The sequence below is a fragment of the Belonocnema kinseyi genome, chromosome 2, assembly GCF_010883055.1.
Source record: "Belonocnema kinseyi isolate 2016_QV_RU_SX_M_011 chromosome 2, B_treatae_v1, whole genome shotgun sequence".
Lineage (NCBI taxonomy): Eukaryota > Metazoa > Arthropoda > Insecta > Hymenoptera > Cynipidae > Belonocnema > Belonocnema kinseyi.
Window position 1 is genome coordinate 168,352,717 of NC_046658.1, and position 16,199 is coordinate 168,368,915.

At 21.5% G+C, this 16,199-nt stretch overlaps 1 protein-coding gene across 2 annotated transcripts in view; it reads right to left on the reverse strand.

The window, feature by feature from the left end:
• Window positions 1-16,199, reverse strand: part of LOC117183114 (V-type proton ATPase catalytic subunit A) — a 48,661-nt gene that overhangs the window by 17,868 nt on the left and 14,594 nt on the right. For both annotated transcript variants that reach the window (XM_033376293.1, XM_033376294.1), the window contains exons 5-8: window positions 9,592-9,648; window positions 8,559-8,653; window positions 4,177-4,448; window positions 138-321 (exon numbers count right to left, since the gene is read on the reverse strand). In XM_033376293.1, the coding sequence (XP_033232184.1) occupies window positions 138-321; window positions 4,177-4,448; window positions 8,559-8,653; window positions 9,592-9,648 (608 nt within the window). The remainder of the gene's footprint in view (window positions 1-137; window positions 322-4,176; window positions 4,449-8,558; window positions 8,654-9,591; window positions 9,649-16,199) is intronic.

Consider the following 16,199-nt stretch of genomic DNA (forward strand, 5'->3'; position numbering starts at 1 on the left):
TGTATCAGCCTTGGAGGAAATTATGTTGAGAAATAAAAAAAAAAATTCTTAAAAACGTTGTTTTTCTTGGTCAGGCCGGAAACTTATCAATCCACCCTCGTATAAACTATTAATTGTAATTAGACAAATTGAATTACCTTCCGGCTCGCTCGTAGAAACTGGCAAGCCTAGCACCCAAGTAAGCCGGATAACCGGAATCGGCAGGCATTTCAGCTAAACGACCGGAAATTTCACGAAGAGCCTCGGCCCATCGAGATGTTGAATCTGCCATCATGGAAACGTTGTAACCCATGTCCCGGAAGTACTCAGAAAGAGTAATACCTGCAATTTAATCCATTTTTTCCTGACATTTTTCTCTATAATTAAAGTTGCCGATACAGGAAAATTTTTTTTATTATTATAAAATTCCCGAATTTAAACATTTCAATAATTATTATAATAATAAATAAATAATAAAATAAGAAATAAAAGTATTTCATTTATTATTTTGTTATTTATTACTTTACAATCTATCAATCGGATATTTTATAATATCGGAATATCACATTTCAAATATTTTCTTTTTCGGAAAGTTTCTACTGCCGGGAATTTAATTTTTCGTAATTTTTTAATCGTCCCTTAAAATTCATTTCTTTTGTTAAAAATGTATTTATTTTTTGTTTTTTTAAAAATGTAACTGTTTGGTTATAATTTAATCTGTACTGATTGAGAGCTCAAAATGAAATCATTTTCGATTGAAATTTTAATTACCAAGTTAAAAGTTGAACTACTTTGTTCAAAATTCATTCTTTTTGTTAAAGATTTTTCACTTTAGTTTAAAACTGATCGTTCTTAGTTGCAAACTAAATTATTTTTTGATAAATTCATTTATTTTTAAGAAAATTCCCTTTTGTCTGGGTTGAAAATTTTTTTTTTACCGAACATTTAACAGAACCCAAATGTTTTTTTTTTATTAAAAATGAAATTTTTTTGGTTGAAAATTCGAAATACTAAGTAGAAAGTTAAACTAATTTGTTAAAAATTCGTTTATATGGTTAAAATTTGATCACTTTCATTGAAAATTTATCACTGTTTGAAAATTTAATTATTTAATAGAAAAATCATTCATTTTAGTTCAAAATTAATTTTTAAACTAATAATTCGACTTCCATTTTTTGTTAAAAATTGATCTCTTAGTTGCAAATTAAAATATTTTGTTAAAAATTTCAATTATTTTTTTATTGTGTTGTAGATGCTTTTTTCCCATTTTAGGTTAAAAATGGATTTTTTTTTTACTTGAAAACTCGTGTTTTTGATTTAGAAATTCATCTCTTTGGTAAATAATTCATCTTTTTTTATAAACTAATTAGTTAGAAATTAATTCTTTTGTTCAAATATTTATCACTAGTTAAAAAGTAATTATTTTTAAAAATTAAAAATTCCAACTATTCCACTTTTTGCTAAAAATCGATTTTTTTGCGAATGAATCTTTTTGAGTAATTTATTCATTTTTTTGGAAACTAGTTTTTTCTGCTTTAGACATTTTTTTACTAAAAATTTAACTATTCCATTTTAGGTTAAAAATTGATCGTTTTTGGTTGAAAATTTAACGGATTGGATGAAAATTTATCTATTTTATTCAAAACTTGTCGTTTTGGTCAAATTCAAGCGTTTTGAATTTTTAATTAATTTTCTTTTTGGTTTAAAATTCAACTGCTTAATTAAAAGTTAAACTAATTTGTTAACAATTAATTCTTTTGGTTAAATATTCATCATCTTAGTTGAAAATTAATCTCTTTTGTTTGAAAATTAAATTATTTTGTTGAAAATTCGTTTTTTTGTTATTCAAAATTAATTTTTTAAACTAAAATTCGACTATTCCATTTTTTATTAAAAATTGACTTTTTCTTGCGAATTAAACCTTTTTGTTTTTCGTTTTGGAAGAATTCAATTGTTTTTGATTTAAAATTATATTTTTGTTGTTGAAAACTCCACTGTTTAGTTGAAAGTTAAATGATTTCATTTTTTGTAATAATTAATTTTTTCTAGTTAAAAATTAAACTATTTTATTGAAAATCGATCTGTTTTATTGAAAATTCATTTATTTTGGGTTCGAAAATTCATCTATTTGGTAGGAAAATAAATTGATTTTCGTTAAAAATGCAACTGTTTCGTTGAAAATTATTCTTTCTTGGAAAAAAAAAATTTCTTGGTTTTAAATATCATTTTTGTTGGACAAAAACGCGTCAGTTTCGTGGAAAATTAATTTTTGTCTGAAAATTCATATTTTTTGTTTCAAATTAGTCTTTATGGTTTTAAAGTTCTTTTTTTTATGTATAAATTCCATATTTTTTTATTAAAATATAAACTATGACGCTTTTTTGTTGAAAATTCAACTATTTTGTTAAAAACTTAATTATTTTGTTAAAGTCATTCTTTTAGCAGGAAAGACATTCTTTGTTTAAAATAAATAAATAAATTTTGAATTTGTATCTTAAATGTTGTTTTATTTCTTTGATAAAGGATAATCATTTTTAGATATTTTTTTTTTAAATTAAAAATTCATCTATTTAAGAGAAATTTGATCTAACCGTTTTGTCGAAAATTTAAGTGATTCGTAGAAAACTTGTATTTTAGTGCTCAAAAATGAACTGAAATGTTTTCTGGATAAAAGTTTTTTAAAAAATGTCGTTTTTTATTTTAAAAAACTCATCTGTTTCCGTAAAAATTTCATCTTTCTTGAACAAAAATGCGACTACTTGGTAGACAAACTATTTTGTTCAAAATTCATTCTTCTCGTCTGAAAAATTTTGTCTTTAGATTGAAATTTCAATTTTTTCGTAGAAATGTATCTTTCTTTTTATTTTTAATCTGTTTTAAAACGAATTTTTAAAATATTTTTTTGGATAAAAATCCAACTATCTGGTAGAGAATAAAAAAAAATTTGTTAAAATGTCATCATTTTTAGGTAAAAATTGGTCTTTTTCGATTAAAAATTCAATTTTTTTTTTGTAGCAACTTATTTCTCGTATAAAAACTCATATTTTGATCCTGACAATTCAATTGAGATCGTTTTTAACATAAATTTCAACTATTTTTTTGAAAAATTATCCTTTTCATTAAAAAATTCATCTTTTTTAGAAAAAATTTAATTTTTTAGAATGAAAATTCAACATATTTTTAGTATAGTTTTTAAATTAATTTTTCAACTGAAAATTTAACTTTTTCCATTTTTTAAAGATTGATCTTTTCCAGCCGAAAATTCTTTTCTCTTGGTAAAAAAAATTCTTGGTTTGAAACTTAATTTTTGTTGGGTAAAAATTCATCAATTTCGTGGAAAATTAATTTTTTGCTGAAAATTCATATTGGTTCTTTCAAACTTCAATTTTCGTAGAGAAAATTTGTACTTTGATTTGAAGGTTCAATCATTTAGATAAACCTTTATTTCTGCCCAGCTTGAAAAATCTTTATTTTTTTAAAATTCCTCTTTTCGGTTTTAAAAATATTTTTGTGTGCATTAATTTCATCTTTTTTTATTTAAATATAAACTATTACACTTTTTTGTGGAGAATTTGTCTTTTTAGTTTTAAAATTTAACTATATTGTTAAAAAGCCATCTTTTATAGTAGAAACGACATTTTTTGTTTAAAATAAGGTGATAAATTAAAAAAATGTAATTTCTATCTGAAATACTGTTTTATTCCATTTATAAAAGATTCAATATTTAAATTATTAAAAGAAGAAAGACTGGCAATTGAATATTAATGTTCAAGGAAAGTGCAAAAAAAAAAAAAAGAAATTAAAATTTTGGCTTTAGAAACAAATTTTTCTTATTAAAAAAAAATGTTCAAAAACGCCCAAAATATAATTTCATTGCCAAACTTCATTTAAGAATTTTAAAACCATAAAGACGAATTTGAAACAAAAAATATGAATTTTCAGACAAAAATTAATTTTCCACAAAACTGACGCGTTTTTGTCCAACAAAAATGATATTTAATATATAATTTATCGATATTAGTCAAGAAAAAATCTGCGAATTTTGAAAATTAAGCCTAATTCAATCAGTAATAACTAGCAAAATATTTCTGGAAGCTAAAAATTACTGTGTCATTCTAAAAATGGTTTAAAAATGACCTGAGTAAATTTTTAAATAATTTTTTTGTTTTGTTTTTAACTTGAAAATGTGAATTTTACCAGTGTAAATGGAAGCTTCACGGGCAGCGACAGGCATGTTGGAGGTGTTTGCAACCAGGGCCGTACGTTTCATGATTGATTCGGTCACACCGTCAATTTCCACGGAAAGTTCGGGGAAATCGCGCAATACTTCAGACATCTCGTTACCACGCTCTCCGCAACCGACGTAGACAATTACGTCGGAATTGGAATACTTCGAGAGGGCTTGAGAGATTACAGTTTTTCCACAACCGAAAGCGCCAGGAATGGCGGTCGTTCCTCCCTGGACGCATCTGTCAACAAATAAAAGGTCAAATCAATCATTAGGAATATTAAAATTAAATGAAAAACAGGGTGGACATTTTAACCAAAGAAAAATATTCCCGATTTTTCCCCGGTTCGAAACATTTTTCACAGTCAATGATATTTAAAAAGTCGAATTCTGAAGCCATAAAGTCTTCCATTTGAAGTAATAAAAACTTAACTGCAAATTAACAATTTTAAATTAAATGCAGTTAAACTGGAAAATTACACATTTGAAACTTTTATAAATTATAGAATTCTAAGATTCTGATTCAGCTCTAAAATTTATAAATTCACGTTATCATTTTCAGAGCTTTGAAGAATCAATCATTGAATTTAGAAAATTTTCAAAATTATGTCCTTTTAAACAATCTTAAGCTAGAAATATAAAAAATTGAACGATTACATTTTTTTTATCAACAAAACACTTTTTAACTTACAAGTTAAATTATTTTTATTTTAAATAAGTTAAAAGTCCTTTAAAATGATTCAAAATTTTATTTTAAAATTTTGCAAAATTTACAATTGGTTTAAATGTTTTCAAATTTTAATTAATTGTTCAATTTTTCAGAACTTCTAAGCATTGTTTAAAATGATTCGCATTGTTTCCTGAAATTTTAAGATAATCCTGGCAAATTAAAAAAATTTATTTTTAATAATTTTGTCAATCTTTCTAAATATTGTTCAATATTCCCATAGAATTAATGTTTCAAAATTAAAACTCATTTTCAAATTTTCCACGGAAATGCTTTTTATTCTTCTAAAGCGTTTCTAAATTTTTAGAAACCTTCTAACATTATCTGTATGGTCGTGGACTATTTGCACCAAAATTTTGATACGAAAAGCCGGATTTTGGTAATCCACATAGACGCTTAATTTCAATTATCTGAAATAATTTTAAACTTATAAATATCTCTTCAACTTCCTCGATTTTTTTCTAAGAATAATAGATGTCCAATTATTTTTGATTTTTCTTAATTCAAAAATTTGTAATTAAATGGTTTCAAACTCGAATATTTTAGACTAAAATAATATTTGAAATGTAATAAAAGCCTTTATTTATGAAAATATTATTTTGAAGTTATTTTAAAATTGAAAATAGTTCATACAGTTTCAATCGTGCGTTTATATTTCTATAACTAAGACTATCCAATTGAAACAGTTTAATTTCTAACATTAAAATCTGCAAATTATAAAATTGTGAACTGATTCCGAATCGTCATGTAAAATCAATTATTATTCACTTTTTAAATCATAAAGTACAATTCAACTTGAAAAATCATTAATTAATTTATATTCATAGTTGATAAACAAAAAATGTTTTTTTTTCCTATCAAAAATCTTAGATTTTAAACGCTTCTAAAGTTTAATTGCTTAAGTCTTTCAAATTGCATTTTCAAATTCATTGAATTAAAATTTGCGCTTAAAAATTTTTAATCTAAAATCGAATAATGGATATCATAATTAAAAAAGATAACAAGAGGTTTTACACTTGTTTAACTAATAAGACTTTTTCATTCTTAAAGTAAAATTCAATTTAAAAAATCATGAAATAATTTATATTCACAGTTAATCAACTAAAAATATTTTAAATAAAAAACCTTCATACAAATAGCGTAATTTTTACCTAAAAAAAGACAGTTTTCAACCAAAAATTGACTGTTTAAATTTACAGCCATGAAAAAAAACTTTCCACAAAAAAGGCAAATTAATTTTTTAAACAATTTTAATTTAAAAAACATTAATTAATATTACTAAAATGATCAATATTTTATTGCAATACTTGAATTTTGAAGAAAGAAAATTAATTTTAAAACAAATTATTTAATACATTTTATCTAGTCTAAACCATATTAAAAAAATTTTTAAAATGGAAGTTATTCTTAAACAAAAAAGATGAATTTTCAACTGAAATGATCAATCATTAACAGGAATATTTTATTTTTAACCAAAAAGATAATTTTTTAATTAAAAAAATAATTTTTCAACCAAATATTAAATAGTTATATTTTTAGTAAAAAAAATTATTTTGAAACTAAAAAAAAATTTTTAACAAAATATTTAAAGTTGCAACTGGAATAGTCAAATTTTCAGTGAAATAATTAATTTTCAGTCAATAAAAAAAACGAATTTTCAACAAAATAACTCATTTTTCTACCATGGAAATGAATTTTCAAATAAAATTATAAACCTTTAACAAGAAATTGATATTTAAGAAAAGAGTAACTCTTAACCAAATAATTAAATCTTCATTAAAAAAATACGAATTCTGAACAAAAAATGTATCAGTAGATATTTCAACCAAAAAAGATTAACATTTTTAATAAAAAACAATGTAATTCAATAACACAGAATTAATTTTCAATAAAATAAAAAAAAAAACGAGTTTTCAAACAAAATAATTCAATATATTAATATAAAGATGAATTTTTATCAAAAGACGCATTTTAAATTAGCTGAACTACAAGAAAAATAAAATTTTCATAAAAATAGCTAAGCCTTAACATAATAGATGAATTTTTAATCTAGAGACGTAAATTTTATACCAAAAAGTTTAATTATCAAGAAAAAAGTAGATATTTTTTCAATCAAAAATAAATTCGACAAATATTCAGTTTAAACAATTAATTTTCAAGAAAAAGATGGTTTTTCAACAAATAAGATTAATTTTTCACGAAAAAAAATGGATTTTCAACAAGAAAGTTAATTTTTCAACGTAATAGGCGAATCTAAAAAAAAGCAATTTTTTTGCAAAATAGTTTAACTTTTAACCAATCGCTGAATTTTTAAACAAATATTTAAATTTGCCTCCAAGAAAATTAATGTTCAACCAAAAAAGACCAATTTTCAACAAAAAAAATTAATTTAAAACAAAATTGTTGAAATTTAAAGCCAAAAACCGAATAATCTACAAAATTATTGAATTTTTATCCCGAAAACACGATTTTTTTCAAACAAATACGTTAATTTTCGAGCAAGTGATTAAATTATAAAAAAAAATAATTTCTAAACAAGTAGCGGATTTTTTAATTATATTTTAGTTTGACATAAAAAAAATAGTTTAATTCAATGAAAAAGTCGAATTTTTAAGAACATGAATAAATCCCCAATTAAAACAAAATAATTTACAATAAAACATTTGAAAAATAAATGAAATTTGAAGAAAAAAAAAAAGAAACAGTTTATTTTTTGTACCCAAAAAGAAGAGTTTTCAAAAAAAAAAAAAAAAATCATCAATTTTTTTCTACAAATTATGATTTTTCAACGAAACATTAAATAGTTAACTTTAAAAAAAAAATTATTTTCAACCAATAGCGAAGCGGCTTTTCACATAATAGGTGAATTTTGAACGAAAGAAATGAATTTTTAACTAAAATTATAAATCTTCAATTTAAAAAATTAATTTTCAAAAAAGTACTTCAATTTTCGACCAAATTCTTGAGTCTAAAATACGATTTTTCTACAAATCAGTTAAATTTTTAAGTAAAAAAAAATTATTTTCCACATAAAAGATTTATTTTGTACGAAAAAGACAATTTTTTAACAAAATAAACGAGTTTTTATCAAGATACATGAATTTTCTAATGAATATGATAAATTTATGAACAAAATAGAAATAGTTATAATTTTAACCAAAGAAATTATTTTTTAACTTAACTGTTGAATCTTCAATAAAAAAATACGAATTTTCACCAATCAGTTAAATTTTTAATAAAAAAAAAATACATTTTTAACGTAAAAGATTAATTGTCTACCAAAGACAACTTTTTAACAAAATAGACAAATTTGGAAAAAGATTTTCAACAAAAAAGTTAATTTTCAACCGAAACAGGTTAATTTTTAACCAGAGTTGCATTTTTAACCAAAAAATATGAAATTACTACGAAAATAAATAAATTTCGAAACCAAAAAGGCGATTTTTTAAAAAAATAATTAAAATTTCAATCAAACAAAATTTGGTACGAAAGAAAGAAAAATGTATTCTTATTGTTGAATTTTCAAGCTAAAAATACGAATTTTCAAACAAAACCGGCAAATTTTCAACTAAAAAGGTTAAATTTTTTAAAAACTCATTAAATTTTTAATATAAAATATCTTACGGGAAAAGGGAATCCAAAACTCGTTGACCAGTGAGTAGAGGATGATTAGCAGGTAATTTTTCCGTTACTGGACGCGGCTGACGTACAGGCCACACCTAAAAAATGAAATTAAAAAATATTGTTCATTTAAAAAAGAAGGGGGAAGATAAAATGCGATTATTTAGAGTAAATCAACTGAACAAAAAAGTTTCTTTGATTTGAAAAAAAAAATTTGCGAAGTTTTTTGATAATTTTGAAAGAAATTAGATGATTTTTTTTGAAAAAAGAATTTCTGGAGAAATTTAAAATGGTTTTAGTTTTAATTTAGAAGAATAAATTTAAGTTTTCAAGCATGTGTCGAAGAAGAATCTTGACGATTTAGGGACAATATTTTTAATTTTTCAGGATTTAAAAAATGTTTGTTTAATGTGAATTTTGAAAGGTGTACAGAGAATTAAAAATAAAAATTCTCAAGATTTCGGGGAAATTTTTTATTAATTTTTTATTTTGAAACATTAATTTTAAGAACAAATTGAAAAATATTTTAGTATTATATATTATAAAAGATTTCAGAAAATTTTCTCAAATTTCGAAAAAGATTAGAAATATTTAAAAACTAAAAAAGATTTCCGAAAATTTATCAAATATATTTTAATTGCTTCAAAAATTATAAAGTCCTAAATATATTCTAAACTGGCTTGAATTTTTCCTAATATTTTGTAAAATACTGTAAAATAAAGAAATTTCTTTGAATATTCTTCAATTTCTTAGAACTATACAGTTTTTGAAAATTATTTTTATAATTTAAAAAGTTATATTTTTTATTTTGAAGGGTGGTATTTCCAATTTACTTCCCGTTATCAAAAATATTTTAAAAAAATATAAATATTCAGTTGTTTTTGCACAAATGAAAGCTTATTTGAGGGCAGCCCCACAAATCAAACTTTTAAAAAAAATTTAAGCCACCCTAATGATACAGGATAAATTTTGAAAACAAGATTTATGAACCAGATAATTTTATACTATTGTTGAATAAAATTTTATTTCTACATACCTGCAGCATAGTATATTTGTGCTTCTCACCGTCGAATTCAGTTTCTAAAACGACATCCTGTAAATTGAAATCAATATTAAATAATTATTACTTATGTTAATTACTAATAATGATCAATCTTCAATGGAAATAGTTGAATTTTCAATTAAAGATATTAACGTAAGAAAAAAAACAATTTTTTGAAATAATAGATACATTTTTAAATCGAATAGTTCAATTCTCAGTAAAAAACAAATTGATTTTGAACCACAAATAGGAATTTTTAATATTTTTTAATTTTCAGTTAAAAAAAAATAAAAATAGAATAATAATAAATTTTCATAAAAAATGATTACATTTTCCAGTAAAGAGATAAGCTTTCCATTAAAATGATGAATTTTGAAGAACTAAATGGTGGAATATTCAACTAAATCAGTTAAATTTTCAGATTAAAAATGATTTTTTAACCAAAGAAATGAATTTTCAAATAAAATTGAGAAATCTTTAACTTCAGTAGTTTAATTTAAAGTTAAAAAAATCAACTAAAGAGATGAATTTTTAACTAAAAAGATGGAATATTCAACTCGATTTGCTAATATAATTTTATAGATTAAAAAATGTATTTTTAAAACACATAAAAAATACGAATTAATAAAATTTTCAAATACAGATGAATTTTTGATTAAAATGATTAACTATTAACAAAAGTTAAACTTAAAAAAAATTATAAATAAAATTCTAAATATTTATTAACTGGGCTTGTTAAATTGTCACTTTAAAAAGTTAATTTTCAATAAAAAAATTGAATTTTTAACTGGAATAGTTCAATTTTCAGTTAAAATAATTAATTTACAATGAGAAAAATTTTTTTTTTAGTAAAAATGATTACATTTTGAACTACAGAGATGAATTTTCAATTAAAGACATGAATTTTTAACCAATCTTTATCCAAAAAGATTAATTTTTTACCCATAAAGTCGGACTTTTCAACTAAAAAGGTAAATTATATATTTCAAAACAAAGGTGAAATAGTATACTTTTTCTGCAAAAAACAAAATTTAATTTAATTTAACTTAAAATATGAAAAAAAAATCTACTGAAATGATGAATCTTCAACTCAAAAGTAAATTTTTAACCCAATAGATGATTTATAAACTAAAAATGAATTTCCAACCAAAAAGATAAATTAAAAAAAAAATTTAATTTTTTTTTTACAAAAAAAAGGAATTTTTAACAAACTAGTTTAACTTTTAACAAAAAAGGTAAAATTACAATCAAAGAGTCAATTTCAACAAAATATATAAATTTTCCACCAAAAATATTCATTTTCAACGAAAATTATGAATCTTTTCCCCAAAAAATCAATTTTTTAACTGAATAGTTGAATTTTTAACCATAAAGATGAATTTCAAACCAAGAAGATTATTTTTCTACTAAAAAGACGAATTTTCAACCAAATAAATAAATTTTCAGTCACAGAAATAAAATTTTAGCGAAAATGATTATTATTCCGTGAGAAAATGAATTTTTAACCAAAATATTGATTTTTCAACTAAAAAGTTGAAATTTTAACTAAAAAGATGAATTTGCAGCCACAAACAAAAATTTTATCCAAAAAATGATTTTTCCACGAAATAGTTGATTTTTTAACCAAAGAAATACATTTTTAATCAAGAATATTAATTTTTTTTACCAAAAAAGACGCATTTTCAGTTAAATATGTATATGAATTTTCAACAAAAGAGTTAAATTTTCAACATGTAACTTTTAAATTAAGCATGGAATAATAAAACTACAAAATAAATCAATTTTCAACCAAATAAATACATTTTTAACAAAAATAAAAAGAATCTTTCACCCAAGAGAATGAATATTCCACCACGAATAATAATAATTTTTTACCAAAAAAATTAACTTTCGCAAAATACATAAGTTTTTAGCCAAATATTTGATATTTTCGAGGATAAAAAATTACTTTTTAACCAAATATCGAATAGTTACATTAATTCAATGCAAAAAACGAATATTTAACAATATAATTAAATTTTTTAAATCTTTTTCAATCCCTTGACATTTTTTTAAGGCACTGAAAAAATTATTTTAAATGTTTCGAATCCTTTGACCAGTTTATCAATTGATTTACAGGATAAATGAAATTCAAACTTAAAAACATATTTTTAAGAAACCCACTGAATTACCAAGGATTGAATAAAATTGGAAAAATTCAAGTGATTTAAAAAATTCGAAAGAATTTTAAAGAATTCAGGATAAATCATTAAAAAAATTGATTTTGAACCACAAAAAGGAACTTTGAACTAAAAAGATGAATTTTTAAATAAATTATGGAATATGCATGTGGATTAGTTAAATTTTCAGTTAAAAAATTATTTCTCAAATCACAATAAACAACCAATTTTCATAAAAATGGTCAACCAGATGAATTTTCAATTAAAAAAGAATTTTTTTTACTAAAACTTGATTAGGTCAATTTTCAGTTTAAAAAGTCAATTTTCAATAAAAGGGATAAATTTTGAATTAAAATGATGAAATATTCAACTAAATTAGTTAAATTTTCAGTTTAAAAAATGATTTTCAACAAACCAAAAAAACGGATTTTCAAAAAAAAAAAAAAATATTGAAGATTTCAAATCAGAGATAAATTTTCCACACAAAAAATAATGAATTTGTAAAAAAAGATTTTAACTTTCAACCAAGTATTTGAATTTTCAACATTTTTTTCACTCAAAAGGTCACAAATTCAGAATAAATTCGTAAGACCTCAAAACAAAGTTAAATTCCAAACAATTCAAAAGAATTGACAAAAATGTTAAAAAATATAAAAAAATCCATTGATTCAGTAACTTTGAAATGAACTTAGAAAAATGAACGGGAATTAAAATGAAATTTTATATTTCTAACACAAGTGAGTAATGATTACAAAAAACAGGATGGAAATTTTAATCGATGAAATAAATTTATTTATATATTTCTTTAAATATTTTTTTTTATGCAAATGCTCAATAATTTACGCGTATAAAATTGAAGGTACTAACATTTTTCAATATATTAAAATATAAATCCACCTTATCATTTGCAATGCTCTAAATTAAAAAATCAATCAATGAACTTTAAAATTTTCAGAATTATATAATTTTAAGAAATTTTAAGCTAGAAACATTAAAATTTGCAAAACAAATTAACTGAACACTTCTTAAATTAGGAATTCAATTATTTTCTTTTTAAATAGTTTAAACATCCTTGGAAAGCCTCAAAATTTTATTTCAAAATCTTGATAAATCTAGAAGTTGTTTTAAATTTAAAATGATTTTGGAAATTTTTTCAGAATTTCTAAATATCTGTCAAAATGAATTGGATTTTTTCTACAATTTTCAGAAAATCCTGCAAATTTTGGAAAATTTCTTTACAATTTGGATGTATAAATAAAAATGGAACATTAAACTTAAAATGAAAGCCTAATGTAAAACAAAATGTAGATTTTCGCATATTTTAAACAAAAAAATTAGATTCTTTTTAAGAATTGTGAATGGCTTCAAAATAATATAAACATTTTCTTAAGATTCCTAGGAAAATTAAAAATAAATTTTTATTTTGAAACTTTGAAACTTTCTAAAATTTGCATGATCATTTTTTATCTTTTTTCAACTCCTAAATATCTCTTAAAATTACTCAAAATCTTATACAAATGTTCATTTGTAAATTATACATCAAAATTTAAAAATTTCACTTACAAATTAAACATTTTTCAAATACAACAATTAAAATTGTAACGTGCAAAGTTTAAAGGCTCTTCGAAATTTTAAAGATTCCAGGTTTTCTATGTCAAACAATTCAGTTAAAGTTTCTTTACTTTGAACTATTTGGTTTAAATTTACTTGCCTTGAATAAAAATTCAAATATTGCTAAATATTCCATAATTAATCTTTCTTTTAATTAAAAATTGATTGAATTAAGAAGAAGAATTTAAAAAATTAAAAACAATTCATGATAAATTAATAATAATCCAGTGCGAATTCCAAATGAATTACAAAAAATATTTGAAACTCTACGAAAACCCTCAGTTCCTGTGCATACATTTTTTGAAATACATTAAAAAATTAAAATTCCTTAAATTTATTTTAAAAACTTGACAAATCTCTTGAAAATGCCTTGGAATCTTTTAAAATATACTAAAATATTTTTGTCTTTGAAATCTTTCAAAACTACTGAAATAAATGAACAAAAATTCTGGAAACTTTTAAAATTTCCTAAAATATTTCCAATCCCTTGAAACTTTTGAAAGCCCTTGAAAAGGCCTTCATGTGTTTCCAATCCACCAATCTTTGCAATCCACTAATAAATCGGAACAATTTTGAAAATCGAAAAACGTTTCATTGATTACAAATAAATTTTGAGACAATTTAGAGAAATTTAAAACAAAATGATAAAAATTAGATGAAATTCATAGAAAAAATCAACCTGAATTTAAAAAGCACTCAAAAGAATTGAAAACAATTTAAAAAAATGAAAAACATTAATTCAATTAGGTATAATTCAGTGAATTTGGAAGAATTCAAAAGAATTTACAAGAATTTAGAATAAATTAATAAGAATTCAGGCAGAATTCTAAATAAATTGCCTTGAAATCTTTAAAATACATGAAAATATTTCAGTCTTTGAAAGCCTAAATAAATAAAATAAAATATGTGTTTTTTTTTTAATTTCCTAAAATATTTCGAATTTTTTTATATCTTTTGAAAACCTTTGAAACTTTTTCAAGCAATTGAAAACGCCTGAGAATATTTTATAATATTCTCAAATATTTCGAATCCTTTTGAATCCCATTAAATTACTGAAATCAATAAAAAATTTCTTTGTAATCTTTTCAAATAATCCAAATTATTTTAAAACATTTACACTCCTCTGAAATATTTTATTGCTATAATTACAATTTATTACTGAAAATTTTAGTTTATACTAAGTTACCACTTGAAAAAATTAATTTTCAACCCGAAAAAATGCGATTTTATAACAAAAGACAGGAATTTTTGAATCAAATAGATAAATTTTCAAACAAAGAAATTAACTTTCAAGTGAAAATGTTTAATTTTTAACAAAAAATGGGACAGTTAAATTTTGAGTTCGAAAAATTAATTTTGAATAAAGAGAATAATCGAATTTAAAACAAAGGTAAATTGTCCAACAGGAAAAAAAATTATTACCCACAAAAAAAAAGTTTCAACAAAATATTCAGATTTTCAAGCAAAAAATTTAATTTGAAAACAAATAATTTAATGTTTAAACCAATAATTTTCTATTGAAAACATAAATTCTATATTTAAAAAATCAAGCTTGCAACAATTAAAAAAACAAATTTTGAACAAAACAGATAAATTTTCAACGAAAAACGGTTACTTTATCTAAAAACATAATCTCAAACTATATTAAAAAAATTGTTACAAAAAGGATGCATTTTCAATGAAAGAAATGAATTTTTGTTTAAAATAGACGAATTTAAAAAAAAAAGAATAATTCTCTACCAAATAAAATTAATTTTTCAGTGAGAAATTTCGAACAAAATAGTTCAATTTTCAATTAAAAAAGAAACAAATTTTCAAATGGAAAAGATAAATTAAATAAAATTAGACAATTAAATTCTCAGCTAAATCAAATTCAGCTAAAAAATTAATTTAAAAAAAATAGAATTAACAACAAAATAGTTACATTTTCATCCAAAGAAATGAAATTACAAATATAAAGAATAATATTCTTACAAAAAAAAGACGAATATTCAACAAAATACATGAATTTTCAACCAAACAGTTGAATTTTCAAAAAATTCACCTATTTTATAGATAATTTGTTTTTATTTTGCAAATGAATTTTGTTATAATTTTGAAAATTACTTTCCTTGATTAAAAATTCATTATTTTTTGGTTCAAATAGAATTTTGTTTTAGTTGAAATTTAGGCTTTTTGGTAAAAATTTATTTGTTTGAAAATTAATCTTGTTACTATTTTATTAATTTTTTTTTTACTGGACAAGTATTAATTCAATTTTTTGTGAAAAATTTATGTTTTTTAAAATCAAATTCAAGTATGCATGTGGTTAAAAATCCATCTAATTGGTATTGGTATTTTAACATTTTTGGTTGAATACTTATTTTTTAATTTTAATATTCATTTTTAATTTGAAAATTTTGTTGATTTTTTTACAATTTATTTATTTTTTCAGTTAAAAATTCCTCTTTTTTAGTATAAAATTATTTTTCTTGTTTTTGTTGAAAATAATTTATTATGCCTTTTTGAAAATTCTAATATTTTGTTGAAAATTAATTTTTAGAATTAAAAAATTTCACTGTATCATTTTCGATTGAAAATGTATTTTTTTTAATTAAAAAATTTGTTTTGTTTTTTGCAAGAAAATTGACCTTTCTCAGTTAAAAAATTATCTTTTTTAGGTAGAAATTTATTCTTCTTATTTAAATTTAATCTATTTTAATAAAAGAATTTATTTATTTAATTAAAAATCCATCTTTTTAGTAAAAATTCTTTTCTGTTGAATTGAATTAAGCAGAAAAGAGTAAATTTATAGAAATTTGATCAAATTAAAAAACTTTCAGTAAATTCATA